The 19,469-nt window shown below is 44.9% G+C and overlaps 1 protein-coding gene across 1 annotated transcript; it reads left to right on the plus strand.

Moving 5' to 3' along the window:
- Positions 1–119: 119 nt before the first annotated feature.
- Positions 120–8,742, plus strand: LOC138369698 (keratin-associated protein 16-1-like). Its single transcript, XM_069333132.1, has 2 exons — positions 120–427; positions 8,259–8,742. Exons 1-2 carry the CDS (start codon positions 120–122, stop codon positions 8,740–8,742), a joined length of 792 nt encoding a protein of 263 aa, XP_069189233.1.
- Positions 8,743–19,469: the final 10,727 nt, after the last annotated feature.

Here is a 19,469-nt window from a genome sequence, read left to right on the forward strand (position 1 = left end):
CAGTGCTCAGGCCCAGTGCTCAGACCCCAGTCTTCAGGCACCAGTGACCAGATCCCAGTGATCAGGCCCCAGTGCTCAGGACCTAATGCTTAGACCCCAGTTCTCAGGCACTAGTGCTCATGCCCCAGTGCTCAGTCCCCAGTGCTCAGAACCCAATGCTTAGGCCCCAGTGCTCAGACCCCAGTACTCAGGCCTCAGTGCTCAGACCCAAGTGCTCAAGCCCCAGTGTCAAGACTCAGTGCTCAGGCCCCAGTGCTCAGTCCCAAGTGCTCAGACCCCAGTGCTCAGACCCCAATACTCAGTCCCCAATGGTCAGGCATCAGTGCTCAGACCCCAGTGCTCAAGTCCCATTGCTCAGACCCAGTGCTCAGAACCCAGAACTCAGGCCACAGTGCTCAGACCCCAGTGCTGAAGCTCCAGTGCTCAGGCCCTAGTGCTCCGAACCCAGTACTCAGGCCCCAGTGCTCAGACCCCAGTGCTCAGGCCCCAGTGCCCAGATCCTAGGACTCAGGCCCCAGTGCTCAGTCCCCAGTGCTCAAACCCCAGTACTCAGACCCCAGTGCTCAGACCCCAGTGTTCAAGCCCCAGTGCCCAGACCCCAGTGCTCAGTCCCTAGTGCTCAGTCCCAAGTGCTCAGACTCCAGTGAACAGACCACAATGCTCAGGCCCCAATGATCAGGCACCAGTGCTCAGACCCCAAAGCCACTCCATAACTTAAGCAATCCAGTTAAAATGTTAACGATTAATATTCAAAGTGAGTCATCATCCAAGAATCTGAGAACACTACAATTGACTGCCCCTGATCACACAACACTTGTAAAACACGACCAAGTCACCTTAATGCTCAACTCACCAAGTGTCTCTGCCTATAGCTGGATAGAGAGGGGGGGGGGGGTCTGTAGTTGACGGAGACTCCCGCCCTGCCAGCCGACAGCCTCCCTGCTAGGGCCGTCTGCTCTGCTCTGCTGGCTGGTCTCTTCTTAATCCTCCATGCTCTATGCTCCCTCAGTATATATTGGGGACCCTAGTACTAACTCCGCCCACAAGTAGATAGCCTCCGGCACTACCAAGCCACTCCTTAAACGTCGGCATGTTTGAAGGCTACCAGACTACAATTAAGAGATTAGTAGAAGCAAGGTGAAATTCGCATGATCTGACCTCAGGTCACTTGAGGTCATTAACGCTTTGAGGTGTGAGATCTCCGCCGACAACTTGGCGCCTTTCCAAATCCCTGTCTGTGACTCATATTCTATATATATTTTAAATAAACTAACCCAAACACTTTTACAGTGTTACATCTCCCCTTCTCCCCGAAATAAAGTTTTTGCAACACTGCTAAAGCAAGCTAGCTGTGTGCAACAACTTTATTAACGAAAAAAAATACATCCTAGCTAAACAAATATACATCATCCTACTCTAAAAAATGAAATATATAGACAGACGTCCATTGTCTCTGGCTGGGCGACATCACTGCTTGGTCTTGTAGATAATCCTGTACCACATTTCTTCAACACAACTGCCTCCGTCGCTTCTCCGTCGTTAACGCACAACAACCCTTGGTCAACCCGGAAGCCGTTACTACTTGAACTGCGCACAGGACCGTGGAATTCGGTTGTCCCAGCTGATCTGTAATTGGCCCTACGTCAGTCACCATGAGAGACGTATATTGGGGTTCTTCACAGCTATAGGGACTACAAGTTTCGAGACCTTCATATAGTTGCCAACAGTAGAAATCCCATCCTACTCTTCTTCCTCCCTGTTGCTCCAGCACGCCTCCCTCAGAGAGCTACTTCTGACAGCCACATCAAGTCCGCATGACACAGGAAGAATCACTCAACAGAGCAACATGCTTGCAGGAGGGGCGGCCAGTTAAGGCAAACGATCCTGTCTTGCAATTACGCTCCATGCAATGATGCTGATACCAGCAAGGGACACTAGGCATCGTGTCTCACTCAGCTTGTCTTATCTTCTTCTTCTTTCTTCTCTCTTCTTTCTTCTCTCTTCCTTCTTCTCTCTTCCTTCTTTTCTCTTCCTTCTTCTCTCTTCCTTCTTCTCTCTTCCTCCTCCCATGGGTCTTTGACAAGCGACCTGGGGTCCATTGGGGTCCGTCCGTCCTGGGGTCCATCCTGGGTAGACCGATGTTGGTGGGACAGACTGGAGTCGTTGTTGTTCCTCTTCCATCTTTACTGGGTCGTCTGGGGTCGTCTGCAGAACGACCTGGGGTCCACTGGGGACCGTCCGTCCTGGGGTCCACTGGGTAGACCAATGTTGACCGACCGAGAGGGCTGCATCTTGGGGTCCCCTGGGGTGGTGGTGGAGCCATGACCTCCAGGTAGTGGGCTGGTCGTGGTGGTGGTGATAAACGCCCGTGAGTATGGTACACCGCAGCCGTCTCCCTCTTCTGTATATGCGTCGCGCCTCTCCTCTGGCTCCCACCTGTGAATTGAACATAAAGGCGACAATACCCGTGTTCCATGCTGTTGTGTGACCCTGTAGTTTGTATAGGGTTACACAGTTATATCATAACGCTCTCCTCCTGGCAACAACTACACTTCAATTTTTTTTTTTTTTATAATCCAATTAACTCTGAATGATATTGACTTGGTGGAACATAAAACAGTAACAGAGTAAAGTTAGAGAAGAGAGAATAAGGTCGTCACTACTTTTAACTTGTCACAAAAAAAATTTCAACACTAATAGACAAAACACTAGCCTAACTTAACTGTACCTTTCCTAATCTTAAGTACATAATTAACCGTTACTCCCACCCTTAACCTACAGCCACCTACGTGACCCAGAGTGTTTCCCTAGCTTCTCCGCCGGTCAACAACTCCAAACTGTTGCCACCCCTGTGACCAGACTATCTAACGTCGAGCGTCCCCAACGTGAAGTCTACTGACATACTAAGCCTCCCCCTAGCATGCTGTACAATACCAGTACACCTCGGGTTATTGCGTTCAAATGGAGTAAAACAGTCGATCGCAATAATCTGAGCAGAACCACTACTTAAAAACTACACCTGCCACTCCCCACTGACCTGGAGACGAGCGGTGGCTGGGTGTCCCTGTGGGACATGCGAGGTCACCTGTCACACTCAGGTGAGCTCCACTACCAACACCGCTAAGTTCCCAAATCGCCAAATCTTATTACTAACATAAATCACTACACTCGCAAGTTCTGGTGAACATTCCCTGAACTTCACAAAACTCACAAACTCACTAAACCAAAACGCCAGAGAATCACTATCTCCTAGCCTGAAAAAAACTCGCTAAATCGCGAAAGTAAAACACCTGTCAAGATCTCCCTGATAGCGCCTGAGCGGCAAAAAGACACGTGGGACTGAACAATGTTAAAAGAACACCAACTACCTACAACATTGTTCAACACCGCTGCCAACATTGTAACGGGGGGTGGGGGAAATAGCTCTATCTTGTCCATTATTCCACCCCCCAGTTAACTAACGAGGCCGGGGGAAACAGCTCTCTCTAGTCCGTTATTCCGTCCTCAGTTAGCTAACTATTCTAGAGCACGTCCAGAGTTCCTAGGGCAACCTCTCTCGTTCAACACCTTGTAACCTAGGTATTTGACTACCTAGGTGCTAAGACTACAAGGCGCCGTAACTGGATCAGATACCCGAAACTCTAGAGAGAACTCTAGAATATATTTCACTGCCACAAACGTATAAGAGAAAACGAGAGGAAAGAAATGAATAGTGAAGTAATTAGTGAGGGTTTGGGGTGAGAGGGAGAGAGGTGGGAGGAGCAAGGAGGGTCATTAGTTGAAAGTGAGAGTTTAGAGAAGGGTGGAGGGAGAGGTGTAGATAGGTAGAAGTAGAAAAGTAGATAGTAGAAGTAGAAGAGTAGATAGTAGAAGACGAAATGCTGCCACCATCCATTCATGATCATTACATACAAGACAAGGAATGGAACTTGTCTGTATCACAATATTCACCAAGGATGTTATCAAGAGGTCATTATTAATCTGTCCCATCTTTATCATGTATCAACTCCAAACATGTACTCATTAAATCATGAAACCAGTAATCACAGAGGCTTTCTCACCTCAACTCAAAACTCTAATTAACACAGTGAAAGACCATTTAAATAATAAATTCAACAATTATATTTTTCATGATAAGTATCATAACTTAAGCAATCCAGTTAAAATGTTAACGATTAATATTCAAAGTGAGTCATCATCCAAGAATCTGAGAACACTACAATTGACTGCCCCTGATCACACAACACTTGTAAAACACGACCAAGTCACCTTAATGCTCAACTCACCAAGTGTCTCTGCCTATAGCTGGATAGAGAGGGGGGGGGGGTCTGTAGTTGACGGAGACTCCCGCCCTGCCAGCCGACAGCCTCCCTGCTAGGGCCGTCTGCTCTGCTCTGCTGGCTGGTCTCTTCTTAATCCTCCATGCTCTATGCTCCCTCAGTATATATTGGGGACCCTAGTACTAACTCCGCCCACAAGTAGATAGCCTCCGGCACTACCAAGCCACTCCTTAAACGTCGGCATGTTTGAAGGCTACCAGACTACAATTAAGAGATTAGTAGAAGCAAGGTGAAATTCGCATGATCTGACCTCAGGTCACTTGAGGTCATTAACGCTTTGAGGTGTGAGATCTCCGCCGACAACTTGGCGCCTTTCCAAATCCCTGTCTGTGACTCATATTCTATATATATTTTAAATAAACTAACCCAAACACTTTTACAGTGTTACATCTCCCCTTCTCCCCGAAATAAAGTTTTTGCAACACTGCTAAAGCAAGCTAGCTGTGTGCAACAACTTTATTAACGAAAAAAAATACATCCTAGCTAAACAAATATACATCATCCTACTCTAAAAAATGAAATATATAGACAGACGTCCATTGTCTCTGGCTGGGCGACATCACTGCTTGGTCTTGTAGATAATCCTGTACCACATTTCTTCAACACAACTGCCTCCGTCGCTTCTCCGTCGTTAACGCACAACAACCCTTGGTCAACCCGGAAGCCGTTACTACTTGAACTGCGCACAGGACCGTGGAATTCGGTTGTCCCAGCTGATCTGTAATTGGCCCTACGTCAGTCACCATGAGAGACGTATATTGGGGTTCTTCACAGCTATAGGGACTACAAGTTTCGAGACCTTCATATAGTTGCCAACAGTAGAAATCCCATCCTACTCTTCTTCCTCCCTGTTGCTCCAGCACGCCTCCCTCAGAGAGCTACTTCTGACAGCCACATCAAGTCCGCATGACACAGGAAGAATCACTCAACAGAGCAACATGCTTGCAGGAGGGGCGGCCAGTTAAGGCAAACGATCCTGTCTTGCAATTACGCTCCATGCAATGATGCTGATACCAGCAAGGGACACTAGGCATCGTGTCTCACTCAGCTTGTCTTATCTTCTTCTTCTTTCTTCTCTCTTCTTTCTTCTCTCTTCCTTCTTCTCTCTTCCTTCTTTTCTCTTCCTTCTTCTCTCTTCCTTCTTCTCTCTTCCTCCTCCCATGGGTCTTTGACAAGCGACCTGGGGTCCATTGGGGTCCGTCCGTCCTGGGGTCCATCCTGGGTAGACCGATGTTGGTGGGACAGACTGGAGTCGTTGTTGTTCCTCTTCCATCTTTACTGGGTCGTCTGGGGTCGTCTGCAGAACGACCTGGGGTCCACTGGGGACCGTCCGTCCTGGGGTCCACTGGGTAGACCAATGTTGACCGACCGAGAGGGCTGCATCTTGGGGTCCCCTGGGGTGGTGGTGGAGCCATGACCTCCAGGTAGTGGGCTGGTCGTGGTGGTGGTGATAAACGCCCGTGAGTATGGTACACCGCAGCCGTCTCCCTCTTCTGTATATGCGTCGCGCCTCTCCTCTGGCTCCCACCTGTGAATTGAACATAAAGGCGACAATACCCGTGTTCCATGCTGTTGTGTGACCCTGTAGTTTGTATAGGGTTACACAGTTATATCATAACGCTCTCCTCCTGGCAACAACTACACTTCAATTTTTTTTTTTTTTATAATCCAATTAACTCTGAATGATATTGACTTGGTGGAACATAAAACAGTAACAGAGTAAAGTTAGAGAAGAGAGAATAAGGTCGTCACTACTTTTAACTTGTCACAAAAAAAATTTCAACACTAATAGACAAAACACTAGCCTAACTTAACTGTACCTTTCCTAATCTTAAGTACATAATTAACCGTTACTCCCACCCTTAACCTACAGCCACCTACGTGACCCAGAGTGTTTCCCTAGCTTCTCCGCCGGTCAACAACTCCAAACTGTTGCCACCCCTGTGACCAGACTATCTAACGTCGAGCGTCCCCAACGTGAAGTCTACTGACATACTAAGCCTCCCCCTAGCATGCTGTACAATACCAGTACACCTCGGGTTATTGCGTTCAAATGGAGTAAAACAGTCGATCGCAATAATCAGAGCAGAACCACTACTTAAAAACTACACCTGCCACTCCCCACTGACCTGGAGACGAGCGGTGGCTGGGTGTCCCTGTGGGACATGCGAGGTCACCTGTCACACTCAGGTGAGCTCCACTACCAACACCGCTAAGTTCCCAAATCGCCAAATCTTATTACTAACATAAATCACTACACTCGCAAGTTCTGGTGAACATTCCCTGAACTTCACAAAACTCACAAACTCACTAAACCAAAACGCCAGAGAATCACTATCTCCTAGCCTGAAAAAAACTCGCTAAATCGCGAAAGTAAAACACCTGTCAAGATCTCCCTGATAGCGCCTGAGCGGCAAAAAGACACGTGGGACTGAACAATGTTAAAAGAACACCAACTACCTACAACATTGTTCAACACCGCTGCCAACATTGTAACGGGGGGTGGGGGAAATAGCTCTATCTTGTCCATTATTCCACCCCCCAGTTAACTAACGAGGCCGGGGGAAACAGCTCTCTCTAGTCCGTTATTCCGTCCTCAGTTAGCTAACTATTCTAGAGCACGTCCAGAGTTCCTAGGGCAACCTCTCTCGTTCAACACCTTGTAACCTAGGTATTTGACTACCTAGGTGCTAAGACTACAAGGCGCCGTAACTGGATCAGATACCCGAAACTCTAGAGAGAACTCTAGAATATATTTCACTGCCACAAACGTATAAGAGAAAACGAGAGGAAAGAAATGAATAGTGAAGTAATTAGTGAGGGTTTGGGGTGAGAGGGAGAGAGGTGGGAGGAGCAAGGAGGGTCATTAGTTGAAAGTGAGAGTTTAGAGAAGGGTGGAGGGAGAGGTGTAGATAGGTAGAAGTAGAAAAGTAGATAGTAGAAGTAGAAGAGTAGATAGTAGAAGACGAAATGCTGCCACCATCCATTCATGATCATTACATACAAGACAAGGAATGGAACTTGTCTGTATCACAATATTCACCAAGGATGTTATCAAGAGGTCATTATTAATCTGTCCCATCTTTATCATGTATCAACTCCAAACATGTACTCATTAAATCATGAAACCAGTAATCACAGAGGCTTTCTCACCTCAACTCAAAACTCTAATTAACACAGTGAAAGACCATTTAAATAATAAATTCAACAATTATATTTTTCATGATAAGTATCATAACTTAAGCAATCCAGTTAAAATGTTAACGATTAATATTCAAAGTGAGTCATCATCCAAGAATCTGAGAACACTACAATTGACTGCCCCTGATCACACAACACTTGTAAAACACGACCAAGTCACCTTAATGCTCAACTCACCAAGTGTCTCTGCCTATAGCTGGATAGAGAGGGGGGGGGGGTCTGTAGTTGACGGAGACTCCCGCCCTGCCAGCCGACAGCCTCCCTGCTAGGGCCGTCTGCTCTGCTCTGCTGGCTGGTCTCTTCTTAATCCTCCATGCTCTATGCTCCCTCAGTATATATTGGGGACCCTAGTACTAACTCCGCCCACAAGTAGATAGCCTCCGGCACTACCAAGCCACTCCTTAAACGTCGGCATGTTTGAAGGCTACCAGACTACAATTAAGAGATTAGTAGAAGCAAGGTGAAATTCGCATGATCTGACCTCAGGTCACTTGAGGTCATTAACGCTTTGAGGTGTGAGATCTCCGCCGACAACTTGGCGCCTTTCCAAATCCCTGTCTGTGACTCATATTCTATATATATTTTAAATACACTAACCCAAACACTTTTACAGTGTTACACCCAGTGCTCAGACCACAGTGCTCAGACCCCATAGCTCAGGCAATAGGGCACCAGTGCTCAGACCCCAGTGCTCAGTCCCCAGTGCACATGCCCCAGTGCTCAGACCCAAGTGCTCAGGCCCCAGTGCTCCGGCCCCAATGCTCAAGCCCTAGTGATCAGACCCCAGTGCTCAGACCCTAGTGCTCACGCCACAGTGCTCAGTTCCCAGTGGTCAAGCACTAGTGCTCAGGCACCAGTTCTCAGGCCCCAGTGCTCAGTCTCCAGTGCTTTAATCACCATTGCTCAGGCCCCAGTGCTCAAACACCAGTGCTCAGGCCCTAGTGCTCAGTCCCCAGCGCTCAGGCCACAGTCCTCAGGCCGCAGTGCTCAGACCCCAGTGCTGAGGCCCCAGTGCTCAAGCAAGAGTGCTCAGGCCCCAGTGCTCAGACCCAAGTGCTCAGGCCCCAGTGCTCAGACCCCAGTGTTCAGGCACCAGTGCTCAGCCCCCCAGTTCTCAGACCTCAGTGTTCAGGCACCAGTGATCAGACCCCAGTGCTCAGGCACCAGTGCTCAGGCCCCAGTGCTCAGACCCCAGTGCTAAGGCCCCAGTACTCAGGCCTCAGTGCTCATGCAACAGTACTCAGACCCCAGTGCTCAAGCACCAGTGCTCAGGCCCCAGTGCTTAGACCCCAGTGCTCAGGCTCCAGTGCTCAGACCCCAGTGTTCAGGCACCAGTGCTCAGCCCCAGTTCTCAGACCTCAGTGTTCAGGCTCCAGTGCTCAGACCCCAGTGCTCAGGCACCAGTGCTCAGGCCCCAGTGCTCAGACCCCAGTGCTAAAGCTCCAGTGCTCAGGCCCCAGTGCTCATGCCACAGTACTCAGACGCCAGTGCTCAGGCCCCAGTGCTCAGTCCCCAGTGCTCATGCACCAGTGTTCAGGCTCCAGTGCTCAGACCCTAGTGTTCAGTCCCCAGTGTTCAGGCCCCAGTTCTCAGGCCGCAGTGCTCAGACCCCAGTGCTAAGGCCCCAGTGCTCAGACCCCCAGTGCTCAGGTCCCAGTGCTCAGGCACCAGTGCTTAGACCCCAGTGTTCAGGCCCCGGTGCTCAGAACCCAGTGCTCAGGCCCCAATGCTAAGGCACCAGTGCTCAGACCCCATTGCTCAGACCCCAGTTTTCAGGCACCAGTGCTCAGACCCCAGTGCTCAGGCACCAGTGCTCAGACCCTATTGCTCAAGACTCAGTGCTCAGACCCAGTGCTCAGAACCCAATGCTCAGGCCCCAGTGCTCAGACCCCAGTGACCAAAACCCAATGCTCAGGCACCAGTACTCACTTAATTGTACTCACCTAATTGTGCTTGCTGGGGTTGAGCTTTGCCTTTCTGGTGGCAAAACCTTTGAACCTTTTCCAGTTTAGTCTTATGCTTGACTAGATATGGACTCCATGCTGGAGCCGCATACTCTAGGATTGGTCTGACATATGTGGTATATAAAGTTCTGAAAGATTCCTTACTCAAGTTTCTAAAGGCCGTTCTTATGTTAGCCAACCTGGTATATGCTGCTGATGTTATCCTCTTGATATGAGCTTCAGGGGACAGGTCTGGCGTGATATCAACCCCCAGGTCTTTCTCTCTCTCTGACTCTTTAAGTATCTCATCTTCCAAATGATACATTGTATCTGGTCTCCTGCTTCCTACCCCTATCTTCATTACATTACATTTGCTTGGGTTAAACTCTAACATCCATTTGTTCGACCATTCCTGCAGCTTGTCCAGGTCTTCTTGAAGCCTCAAACTGTCCTCCTCTGTCTTAATCCTTCTCATAATTTTGGCATCGTCAGCAAACATTGAGAGGAATGAGTCTATACCCTCTGGGAGATCATTTACGTATATCAGAAACAGTATAGGTCCAAGCACAGAGCCCTGTGGGACTCCACTGGTGACTTCACGGCATTCTGAGGTCTCACCCCTCACTGTAACTCTCTGCTTCCTATTGCTTAGGTACTCCCTTATCCACTGGAGCGCCCTAGCAGTTACTCCTGCCTGTTTCTCCAGCTTATGCATCAACCTTTTATGGGGTACTGTGTCAAAGGCTTTCCGACAGTCCAAGAAAATGCAGTCCGCCCATCCTTGTCTTTCTTGCTTAATCTTTGTCACCTGATCATAGAATTCTATCAAGCCTGTAAGGCAAGATTTACTCTCCCTGAACCCATGTTGATGGGTTGTCACGAAGTCTCTTCTCTCCAGATGTGTTACTAGGTTTTTTTCTCACAATCTTCTCCATCACCTTGCATGGTATACAAGTTAAGGACACTGGCCTGTAGTTTAGTGCCTCTTGTCTATCACCCTTTTTGTATATTGGTACTACATTAGCAGTCTTCCATATTTCTGGTAGGTCTCCCGTTTCCAGTGACCTACTATACACTATGGAGAGTGGTGAGATTCCGTCCGGCCCAACAGCTTTTCTCACATCCAGCTCCAATAGGTGCTTCTTGACCTCATCTCTTGTAATTTCGAACCTTTCCAAGGTCACCTGGTTTGCTGCCACCTCTTCTAGCACAGTCACTTCTCCCTGTTCTATTGCAAAGACCTCCTGGAACCTTTTGTTGAGTTCTTCACACACCTCTGTCATTCTCTGTGTACCTGTCAGTAGTATAAAAGGAGACACACGGGGAATAAAAATTTTCAGAAACGGTTGGGCACTTCCATGCCGACTCAGGTCCCGGGGGCGGATTCGACCAACAACTGATTTTAAGCGGTTAGGTTAGGGCACGGTTGGCGCGCATCTGGCTTGCTGGCGGGTTGGGGTGGTGGTCCGTTCCCCCCAGGGGTCCCCAGGGCCCACCACCTAGGGTGTACCTGAGCAACTCGTGCCCTATCCTAACCTGTTTTTTCACTTTTTGTCGCTTGCGTTTATGATGAGTCTAAATCATCAAGAAGGGGGTCCCTACTTATGAAAGGTATAGAGGATGAATGTTCAATAGATTCAAACCAAAAAATACACTGGTGAAAGGCATATAAACGTTTTTGGAGTATTTAATAGCATGAGCAAAAATTCACGATTTGGGCCGGGGTGTAACCAGAGTACTACGGTATCAATTTGGGGGCCCCTACTTATGAATGGATCAGAGGGTGAATGTTCAATAGATTAAAACAAAAAAACACAGTTGAAAGCGAATATAGAAGTTTTTGGAGTACTTTAATGATGCTATGACTGAATAGTATAGAGAGCCCTTGGCACAGCTCCATTTTCTGTAATGGTCAGAGGTGAGCGGAGAGAACGTGGCGCGATTTTTTGACCAATCAGGAGCCGAGTAGAAAAATTCTCTTTCCGTCCCGGGTCATGGGCCAATCAGGTGAAATTTTTCTTATTTGTCGCCGGGGTGTCACGTGACATGACGTCGGCAATAGGGACCCTCTACCTATGATTACCCCAGTGGGGTCAAGCATACAAGGGGGGGTCAAGATTCCTTACAAAGACCAAGTTAGATATTTAGGTGTAGTAAGCCTTATCTTGAATTTGCATGATACTATGGGGTACATTGACATGAAGGGCAAATCATAGAACAGGATCTGCATGTGAGAGGGGTCATATTAGGGTTTTAAAGAAGTTAAGATAGCTTTAAAGAGTCCTGTGTGCTTGATGGTGGGTAAATGTTCATTCAATAATTCTCGTGTTTTTAATCTGAATGAGGGTCCTAGTTTGCGTTAAAATCGTAAAATGAGTTTCTTAGTATATTTGCTATGGAAAATGAGCTTTCAGTACTCTATATAATTTGAAATGAGGTCAAGAAAGACATGTTTATATGCGAGAAGAGTCAGGTTGGAAACTGTTTATGCCAGTCACCCCCCCTCGGCTTTGCTCCGTTTTCTGTAGCCAAAGTAAAGATTCCATTTTCTGTGAAATTCAGTTAAGTACTGGTGATTAAGGCATGCTTGCATTTGTATGGTTGTAACCTGTTTATAGATTTTATAGATAAATTTATTGGGCCTCAAATTAGATTTTAATATGATAAATAGCATCAAATGTATGTCTATCTTTTGTAATAAACATTAAAAACATTGACATTACCTGCCATATTTTATAAAATACAAAAATATGCTAAATAGTGGGGCCTCAGCCATATTGTGTTGGGTTTGACGCCCCATGCTGCATTTTTGACACTTGTAAATATACTTTAAAGGAACATAATTTAGGGTTTTAAGTAATTTAATATTAATTAGGAATCTGTTTATGTTCTGTATTAAATTGCATTTTTTAACATCATAATAGCTCACAGCTATTGTGGTGGGGGGGCCCCAATAACTTATGTAACTCGACTACTGTCGGTATCTGTTGCTATGCAATACATTTTGCTATCATGCCTAAAAATTTAAAAGTCGAATCCCTCAGTTTCATTTTTTATGTCAGTGGTGGTATATCAAGCATAAAGGGTTTTAGAAAATGTTGGACCTCCACCTTTTAAAAAGTGAGAAGATGAATTCATTTTGGCATTACTGTCATTAGTTTGAAAGTTTTAATGATAGCACATGCTTAAACAAACTCGCTCGCAAAAAAAAACTCAATTTTTTGGGGTTCAACTTACACAAATAAACCCAGGGCTTTCAATTTCGCGCAAAATACTTAGTTCCCCCTAAACTTAAAACAGTTGCACAATCTTACTTAAACACATCAGGGCAAAAATAGAGAGAGAGAGACCTCAGACAAGCTACCGGCCTCCTGTCCTCACCAAGGCTACTAATTCGCACATATTTAAACAAACACACTTCCTAAACTCTTTTACACAAACAAAAAACTCAATTTTTAACTTACACAAATAAACACGGGCTTTGCACATTCACACAAAAATGCTTAGTCCACCCCTAGACTTGAACACTCACAATCTTACGGTGCTTTAATTGCCAAAGCCTTCCATACCTTCACTGGGTCGTTAGTCATACATAGAATCTGGGAGAAAAATATCCGCTTCAAAAAATATAAAAAAAACTCTTGAATAAATAGTCCAACCACTTGGGCTGGACGGTAGAACGACGGCCTCACTTCATGCACGTCGGCGTTCAATCTCCTGACCATCCAAGTGGTTGGGCACCATTCCTTCCTCCCATCCTATTCCCAAATCCTTATCCTGACTCCTTCCCAGTGCTACATGGTCATAATGGCTTGGCGCTTTCTCCTGATAGATCCATTCTATTCTTGACTAAATAACTAGCATTAAGTTTTAAGTCAATTTAATATTCCCATCTCACGCCCCCCAGAACTCTGCACATTCCTGCCCTCCAACAAATCCCAAAGCCTTACAGGAGCCCACCCAGTCACGCGGCAATAGACATGTTTTCATCCAACTGTATTTATTTAAAATAATACCTCAGATAGAAATAGTTTTCCATTGGTATTATATTTACTTTATAAATTTCTTCTATAAAATTGAAATGCAATTGTGCAATATGATCGTTTTATATTAAATATTGCATAAATACTTACGAGATTTCATAAAAAAATATTTTAATGAGCCAGGTTTGGAAGGCCTTGGTTTTAGAGTTACCACTTCTTTTTTTTTTTAATAAACAATAAAATTATTAACATTGATAAGGATTTACTCCTAAAATATAGTCTCAAGAGTTTTATGTCCTATAAAGTTATTGAGATTTTCAATACTTAGAGTACCAATCGTTAAAGTTTTTTTTTCCACCTCAGAGAAACTGTATGTATTACTGTATGTAGGTGAAGGATGCACATGACTCTCCGGTTAGGCGGTTGTGGAGTGAGACCTGCAACTGCAGACTTCCCATAGTCGTAAAAATGCCTTGCATAGAGACCGTTGCAAGCCTCTTGTTGAATCACTTAGGGTGCATATATGTGTGTGTATGTAGCAGTGACAATCGCGTAACGAGCTTTCAAGAGATTGTCACTTGCATAGCTAAACAATATGTAGGGTTCAATTTCCAAACCAATTATGCGGCTCTCGAATCCTTTTCCCCCGCTACATACGGGAGATCTCTTTTATTTTCAGCTAAAATATGCATTATATTCAGGGGGTTCGCCGTGTCATAGCACAACCAAAGCCCAATATACTCCCCTAAACTTTCCCTATCCCATCTAAATTTAAAAAATGCATTTCCAATACCCAATATACAGCCAACGCATATTATACAACATCCCCAAGACCATTTCATGAGTTAGTGCTGCACCCCTCAAAGTAATTTCGTCAAATTAATGACAATTTTACCTAAATTTTGTTGTGTATGGCACAACCAAAAGCCCAATTTCCCAAATCTTAAAAAAAAAAAACAGCCCAAGCTAAATTTATTTAAATTTACTCCAGTTTAAAGACAAGTCCACCAAGTTATCTCCAATTATAAAAAAAAACTAAAACTGAATTTAAATGTAACTAATCATAGAACCAAAGCTAAATTTCACTGTCCTTCCCCCCCCCCCCCCCCCCCCACCCCACCCCAGGAATAGGCCTGATTTGTTCAAGCCAAAGCCCAATTCACCCGAGTTTTCTCTATCTCATCTAAAAATAACGTTCATTTCCAATGCCCATTATCCAGCCACCACATATTCCCCATTCCCAAGACCATTTCATAGTGTTAGTGCTGTGGCCATCTACCTAATTTCATCCCAATTAATGACAATTCCCCATTAAATATTGGGAAAAATATGTCAAATCATATCACAGCCAAAGTCCATTTCACCCAAGTTTCACCTATCCCATACAAATTTAATGTGCATTTTCAATATCCAATATCCAGTTGCCCCATGTCACGCCCTATTCCCAAGACTATTTCATAGTAATAGCGCATTGTCCTTCCAGCTATTTCCAAATATCCAGATGTGCTTATATATAATCACTCCAAGGAAACCAGTCCTATCCTAATGCAGCCAAGGCCAAATTTAGCCAAATGTATCCCAATTTACGACAATTTCCATCTAATTTATGGCAATTTATCCCAATTTAATCCAATTTCCACCTAATTTTGCCCCAATTTATCCTAAATTAATCCAATTTCCACTAAATTTACCCGAGTTTGTCCGTTTCATAGCTCAACCAAAGCGTAATTTGACCAAGTTTCACCTATCCCATATAAATTTATTGTGCATTTTCAATATCTAATATCCAGGTGTCCTATGTCACGCCTTATTCCCAAGACCATTTCATAGTAATAGCGCAGTGTCCATCCAGCTATTTCCAAATATCCAGATGTGTGTATATATCTTCAATCCTATGAAACCAGACCTAATCTAACACACAGCTAAGGCCAAATTTATCCCAATTTAATCCAATTTCCACCTAATTTGATCCAATTTTTTCTAATTTAATCCAATTCCCGCTAAATATACCTGAGTTTACCATTTCATAGCACAACCAAAGCTCCAATTTGACCAAGTTTCACCTATCCCAATTAAATTTAATGTGCATCTTCAATATCCGGTCGCCCCCAATGTCATAGCCTATTCCCAAAGACCATTTCATAGTAATAGTGCAGTGTTCATCCAACCATTTCCATGTTCCAGATGTGTGTTTATATATCATCAAACCTACCAAAAGCAGAACTAACCCAATACGACTAAGGCCAAATTTAACCAAATTTTTCCAAATTTAAGATAATTTCCACCTAATTTGCCACAATTTTATCCAATTTCCACCAAATTTTACCATAGTTCACCTTATCATAGCACAGCCAAAGCCCCAGTTTGTCCTAGTTTCACCCATTCCATATAACTTTTATGTGTATTTCCAGTATCCAATATCCAGTGGTCGATGTCATACTCCATTCCCATAGACCATTTCATAGTGATAGTGCAGGGTCCGACGAGCCATTTCCAATATACATTTGCGTTTATATACATCAATCCTCCCTAAAACCAGACCCAACCCTAACATGGCTAAGACTAAATTTAACCAAATGTATCACAATTTAAGACAATTTCTACCTAATTTGCCCCAATTTATCCAAATTTAAGACATTTTCTACCAAATTTACCCGATTTTACGTATTATACCAAGACCAATGCCCAATTTTTCCCCCAAGTTTCGCCTATTCCATACACTGCAAATTTAAGGCGCATTTTCAATATGCAGTCCAATATTCTCGGCGGTTTTTTTTATTTGTTAGTTATGGATCTTTGTTAAATATTGTATTTTATATTCTTAGGAAAGTGTTTGTTTGGATATTAACCCAACCACCCTGTACCCTAACCTGCGTGGATCTTTACCGAATATTCCTGTCAATGTTATTTATGGACTCAACAACCCTGAAGCTAACCTGCCTTGACCTGACGTTAATTGTTGCACCTTCTTTTTTTGGGGGGAAAGTGATGTTTTTGCATCAACCCAATTGCCCTTGCCTATACCTCTGATACCAAGATCTTGGTTCCATATATGGTATCTTATTCTTGGGATACAGCCAACCCATCCCAACCTAACCTCTATTAACTATGGGTTTAATGGCCATTTTTCTCTACATCAGTTCAAACACAACCCAACTTCATATAAATGGATTTAAACTCCATTTGTACACATGTTCTTAGGAAACATGATAAGATTCGCCATATCTGTATCATTAAAAATCAAATTTTCATTAACCTAGCCTATAACCCCTTCCTCCCCCTCGAAATTCTGGCAAATTATGGATATTAAAGAATTAAAGTAGGAATATATATTCACATTAGCTTAAATATAACCCAAATTTAACACAAATTTGTCCCAATTGGAGGGGGGGGGTTAAAGGCTAGGTTATTGAAAATTTGATTATTTAATGATACAGATATGGCGAATCTTATCATGTTTCCTAAGAACATGTGTACAAATGGAGTTCAAATCCATTTATATGAGGTTGGGTTGTGTTTGAACTGATGTAGAGAAAAATGGCCATTAAACCCATGGTTAATGGCAAAGATGTTTCTATCATATTCCTGTCTGGGTCTTCTGTCATTCGGTGGGAGGTTATATATGACTACTACTATAATTTTCTGTCCTCCAGTTGCTATGGTGCCTGATATGTAGTCACTGAAACCTTCACAGTTCTGAATTACCATCTCTTTGAAGCTCTAACCTTCTCTTAGTAGCAAAGCTACACCACCTCCTCCTCTCCCTTCTCTCTCTTTCCTCACTACATAGTAGCCCTGTAGAAACACTGCATTTGTTATAGTTTTTGTTAGCTTTGTTTCTGTGAGTGCAATTATATCTGGGTTTTCTTCTAGTGCCCATTCTCCGAGTTCACTTGTTTTATTTGTAACCCCATCAATGTTAGTGTACATTGCCTTGAAGCTCACTTTCTTCTGTTCACTTTCTTGTCCCTGTCTTGGCGAGCATTCTGCTGGTGTGGGAAGCTGTTCCGTGGGTGAGAAGATGTGTGAGGTGGTTTGCAGGGTCTCAGAAGATTTTGGGGTGGGGGGTGGGGGTTTAAGGGAAGGGGGGACAGGTAGAGTGTTAGTTAAGGAGATGAGGGGGGAAATGGAGGATATGGGGTGAGGAGGGATAGGGAGGGTATGGGATAAAGGGGGAGGGGAGACAGGGGGAGGAAGGTGTCCGGGGGGACATAACGGGAATGGGGAAGGAGTGACAGGGTCAGGATGGGGTGGGGGGAGGGAGGAAGAGTTGGGTGGGGGCAGGTAGGGTTAGGGGAAGGGAGGGTTTTTACGCAGAGGGGGGTGGTGGTGTTGCCCTCCCCTCTGGTGTTGCTGGGATGCTGGTCGTGGGTTCCCCTCTTGTCTCTAGGACTGTTGTGTTGGGGGCTGTGATTTCCTGGTTTGCTCCTCTCTCCCTGCGCTTCCTCCTTGCCTCTGCTGCCCTGGATCTCTCCTCCTTCGTCCTGTCCCACTGTAGGAATACTTTTTTGTATCCCTCTACATGCTGCAGACGACTCTTACTTTCGAGAATATCCTCCTTCGTGGTTTCGTTTGTAAACACCACCTTTACAAGTCGGTTTCTGTCCTTGTTGTACCAGCCCAACTTGAAAACCTTCTCAATGTTTTGTTCAGCCCCTTCCATCTGTAACCCCTTCAGTAGCCCACGTACTGCCTCTCTATCCTTGCTATTCCATTCTTGGCTGTTGGATCCTTCCTGTTCTTTGATGCCTACAACTACCACTGATCTTTTTCTCTCCAGCAGCTGAGTGGTGCACCTTGCTGCTTCCTGTGAGGTAGCAGCTTGCATGGCTACCTCCCTCACTGTGGCCATTGCTTCTGAGCTCTTTTTCAGTATGTCCGCAAATGTTTCAGGTACAGAGGCATTTCCTTCCAATGTAACATTCCCACCTTCCCTTTGGAAGATAATCTGATGCACAGTCTCTTTATTTTTCTCTGTGAGGGATTTGATCTCCTCCCTTGCTGATGTCACCTCACTTTGCAGGTTGTTAATTGTAATCTTCATTTCATGCATCTCCCTCCTGAATTCCTCCAGAATTTGGGTTAACATTTTCTTCGTTTGGTCACTCTGGCTGTTTCCAATGTCCCTGTTGCATCCTCCTGCTATTTTGCCCCTTGTCAAGAGAGAGAGCAAGAGAGAGAGAGAGAGAGCAAGAGAGAGAGAGCTAGAGGGAGCAAGAGAGAGAGAACAAGAGAAAGAGAGCAAGAGAGAGAGAGAGATAGAGAGAGAGAACGTGTGTGTGCGTGTGTGCGGGTGGGATGAGGGTTAAGAGGATTTGTGGTGTCTGCAGATTACGGCAGGTAAGAGAGGGGGTAAGAGAAGAGGTAAGAGAAGGGTGGATTATGAGTGAGGATTATATCCCCTTTCCACGAAAGGTGTTAATCCCTTCTAGCCTGACTGGACATCTGTGTGAGTACGTGAGTGTGCGTGTGTGCATGTGTTTGTTTTTGCGTGTGCGTGAGTGTGTGCTTGCAAACGTACATGTGCGTGCGTGTGTGTGTGTGCATGCGTGTGTTATGAGGGTCCCATAAAATGTCAACCGCTACCCAAATTGAGCCATTTTGATATTTTAAATGAATCTGGTTACTGAACAAGAATATGGTAATATTTTACCTCTGTACACCTAAAGAATTGAGCAGAAATTGTGTGTGCATGCATACGTATGTGGGTGTGCGTGCGTGCGTGTGTCCCGAGTTCCCATAAGCGTTAACTTCTACCCAAATGAGCCACTTTGAGATTTTTTAAATATATATGCTATCCTGAACAAGAATTTGATAATATTTTACCTCGCACTGTACACCTGATTAATTAACCAGAGAGGGGTACATACCAGTCTTCCTTTCCGCTCACACAACTAGATGAATAATGATGATGTATGGTTGACGGTGCTCTGTCATCGCCTTCCACTTGGTGATTCACTAAGTGCTAGTAGATTGATGATGGCAGTTCTTCTCTATCTACA

This window comes from Procambarus clarkii, chromosome 29 (genome assembly GCF_040958095.1).
Source record: "Procambarus clarkii isolate CNS0578487 chromosome 29, FALCON_Pclarkii_2.0, whole genome shotgun sequence".
Taxonomy (NCBI): domain Eukaryota; kingdom Metazoa; phylum Arthropoda; class Malacostraca; order Decapoda; family Cambaridae; genus Procambarus; species Procambarus clarkii.

What these genes read in the sequence shown, in the direction of transcription:
- LOC138369698 (XM_069333132.1), top strand. Translation starts at nt 120, where the DNA reads ATGCCCCAGTGCTCAGTCCCCAGTGCTCAGAACCCAATGCTTAGGCCC. An exon ending in GCTGAAGCTCCAGTGCTCAG is followed by an intron (nt 428 to 8,258) that starts GCCCTAGTGCTC and finishes CACATGCCCCAG; the next exon opens with TGCTCAGACCCAAGTGCTCA.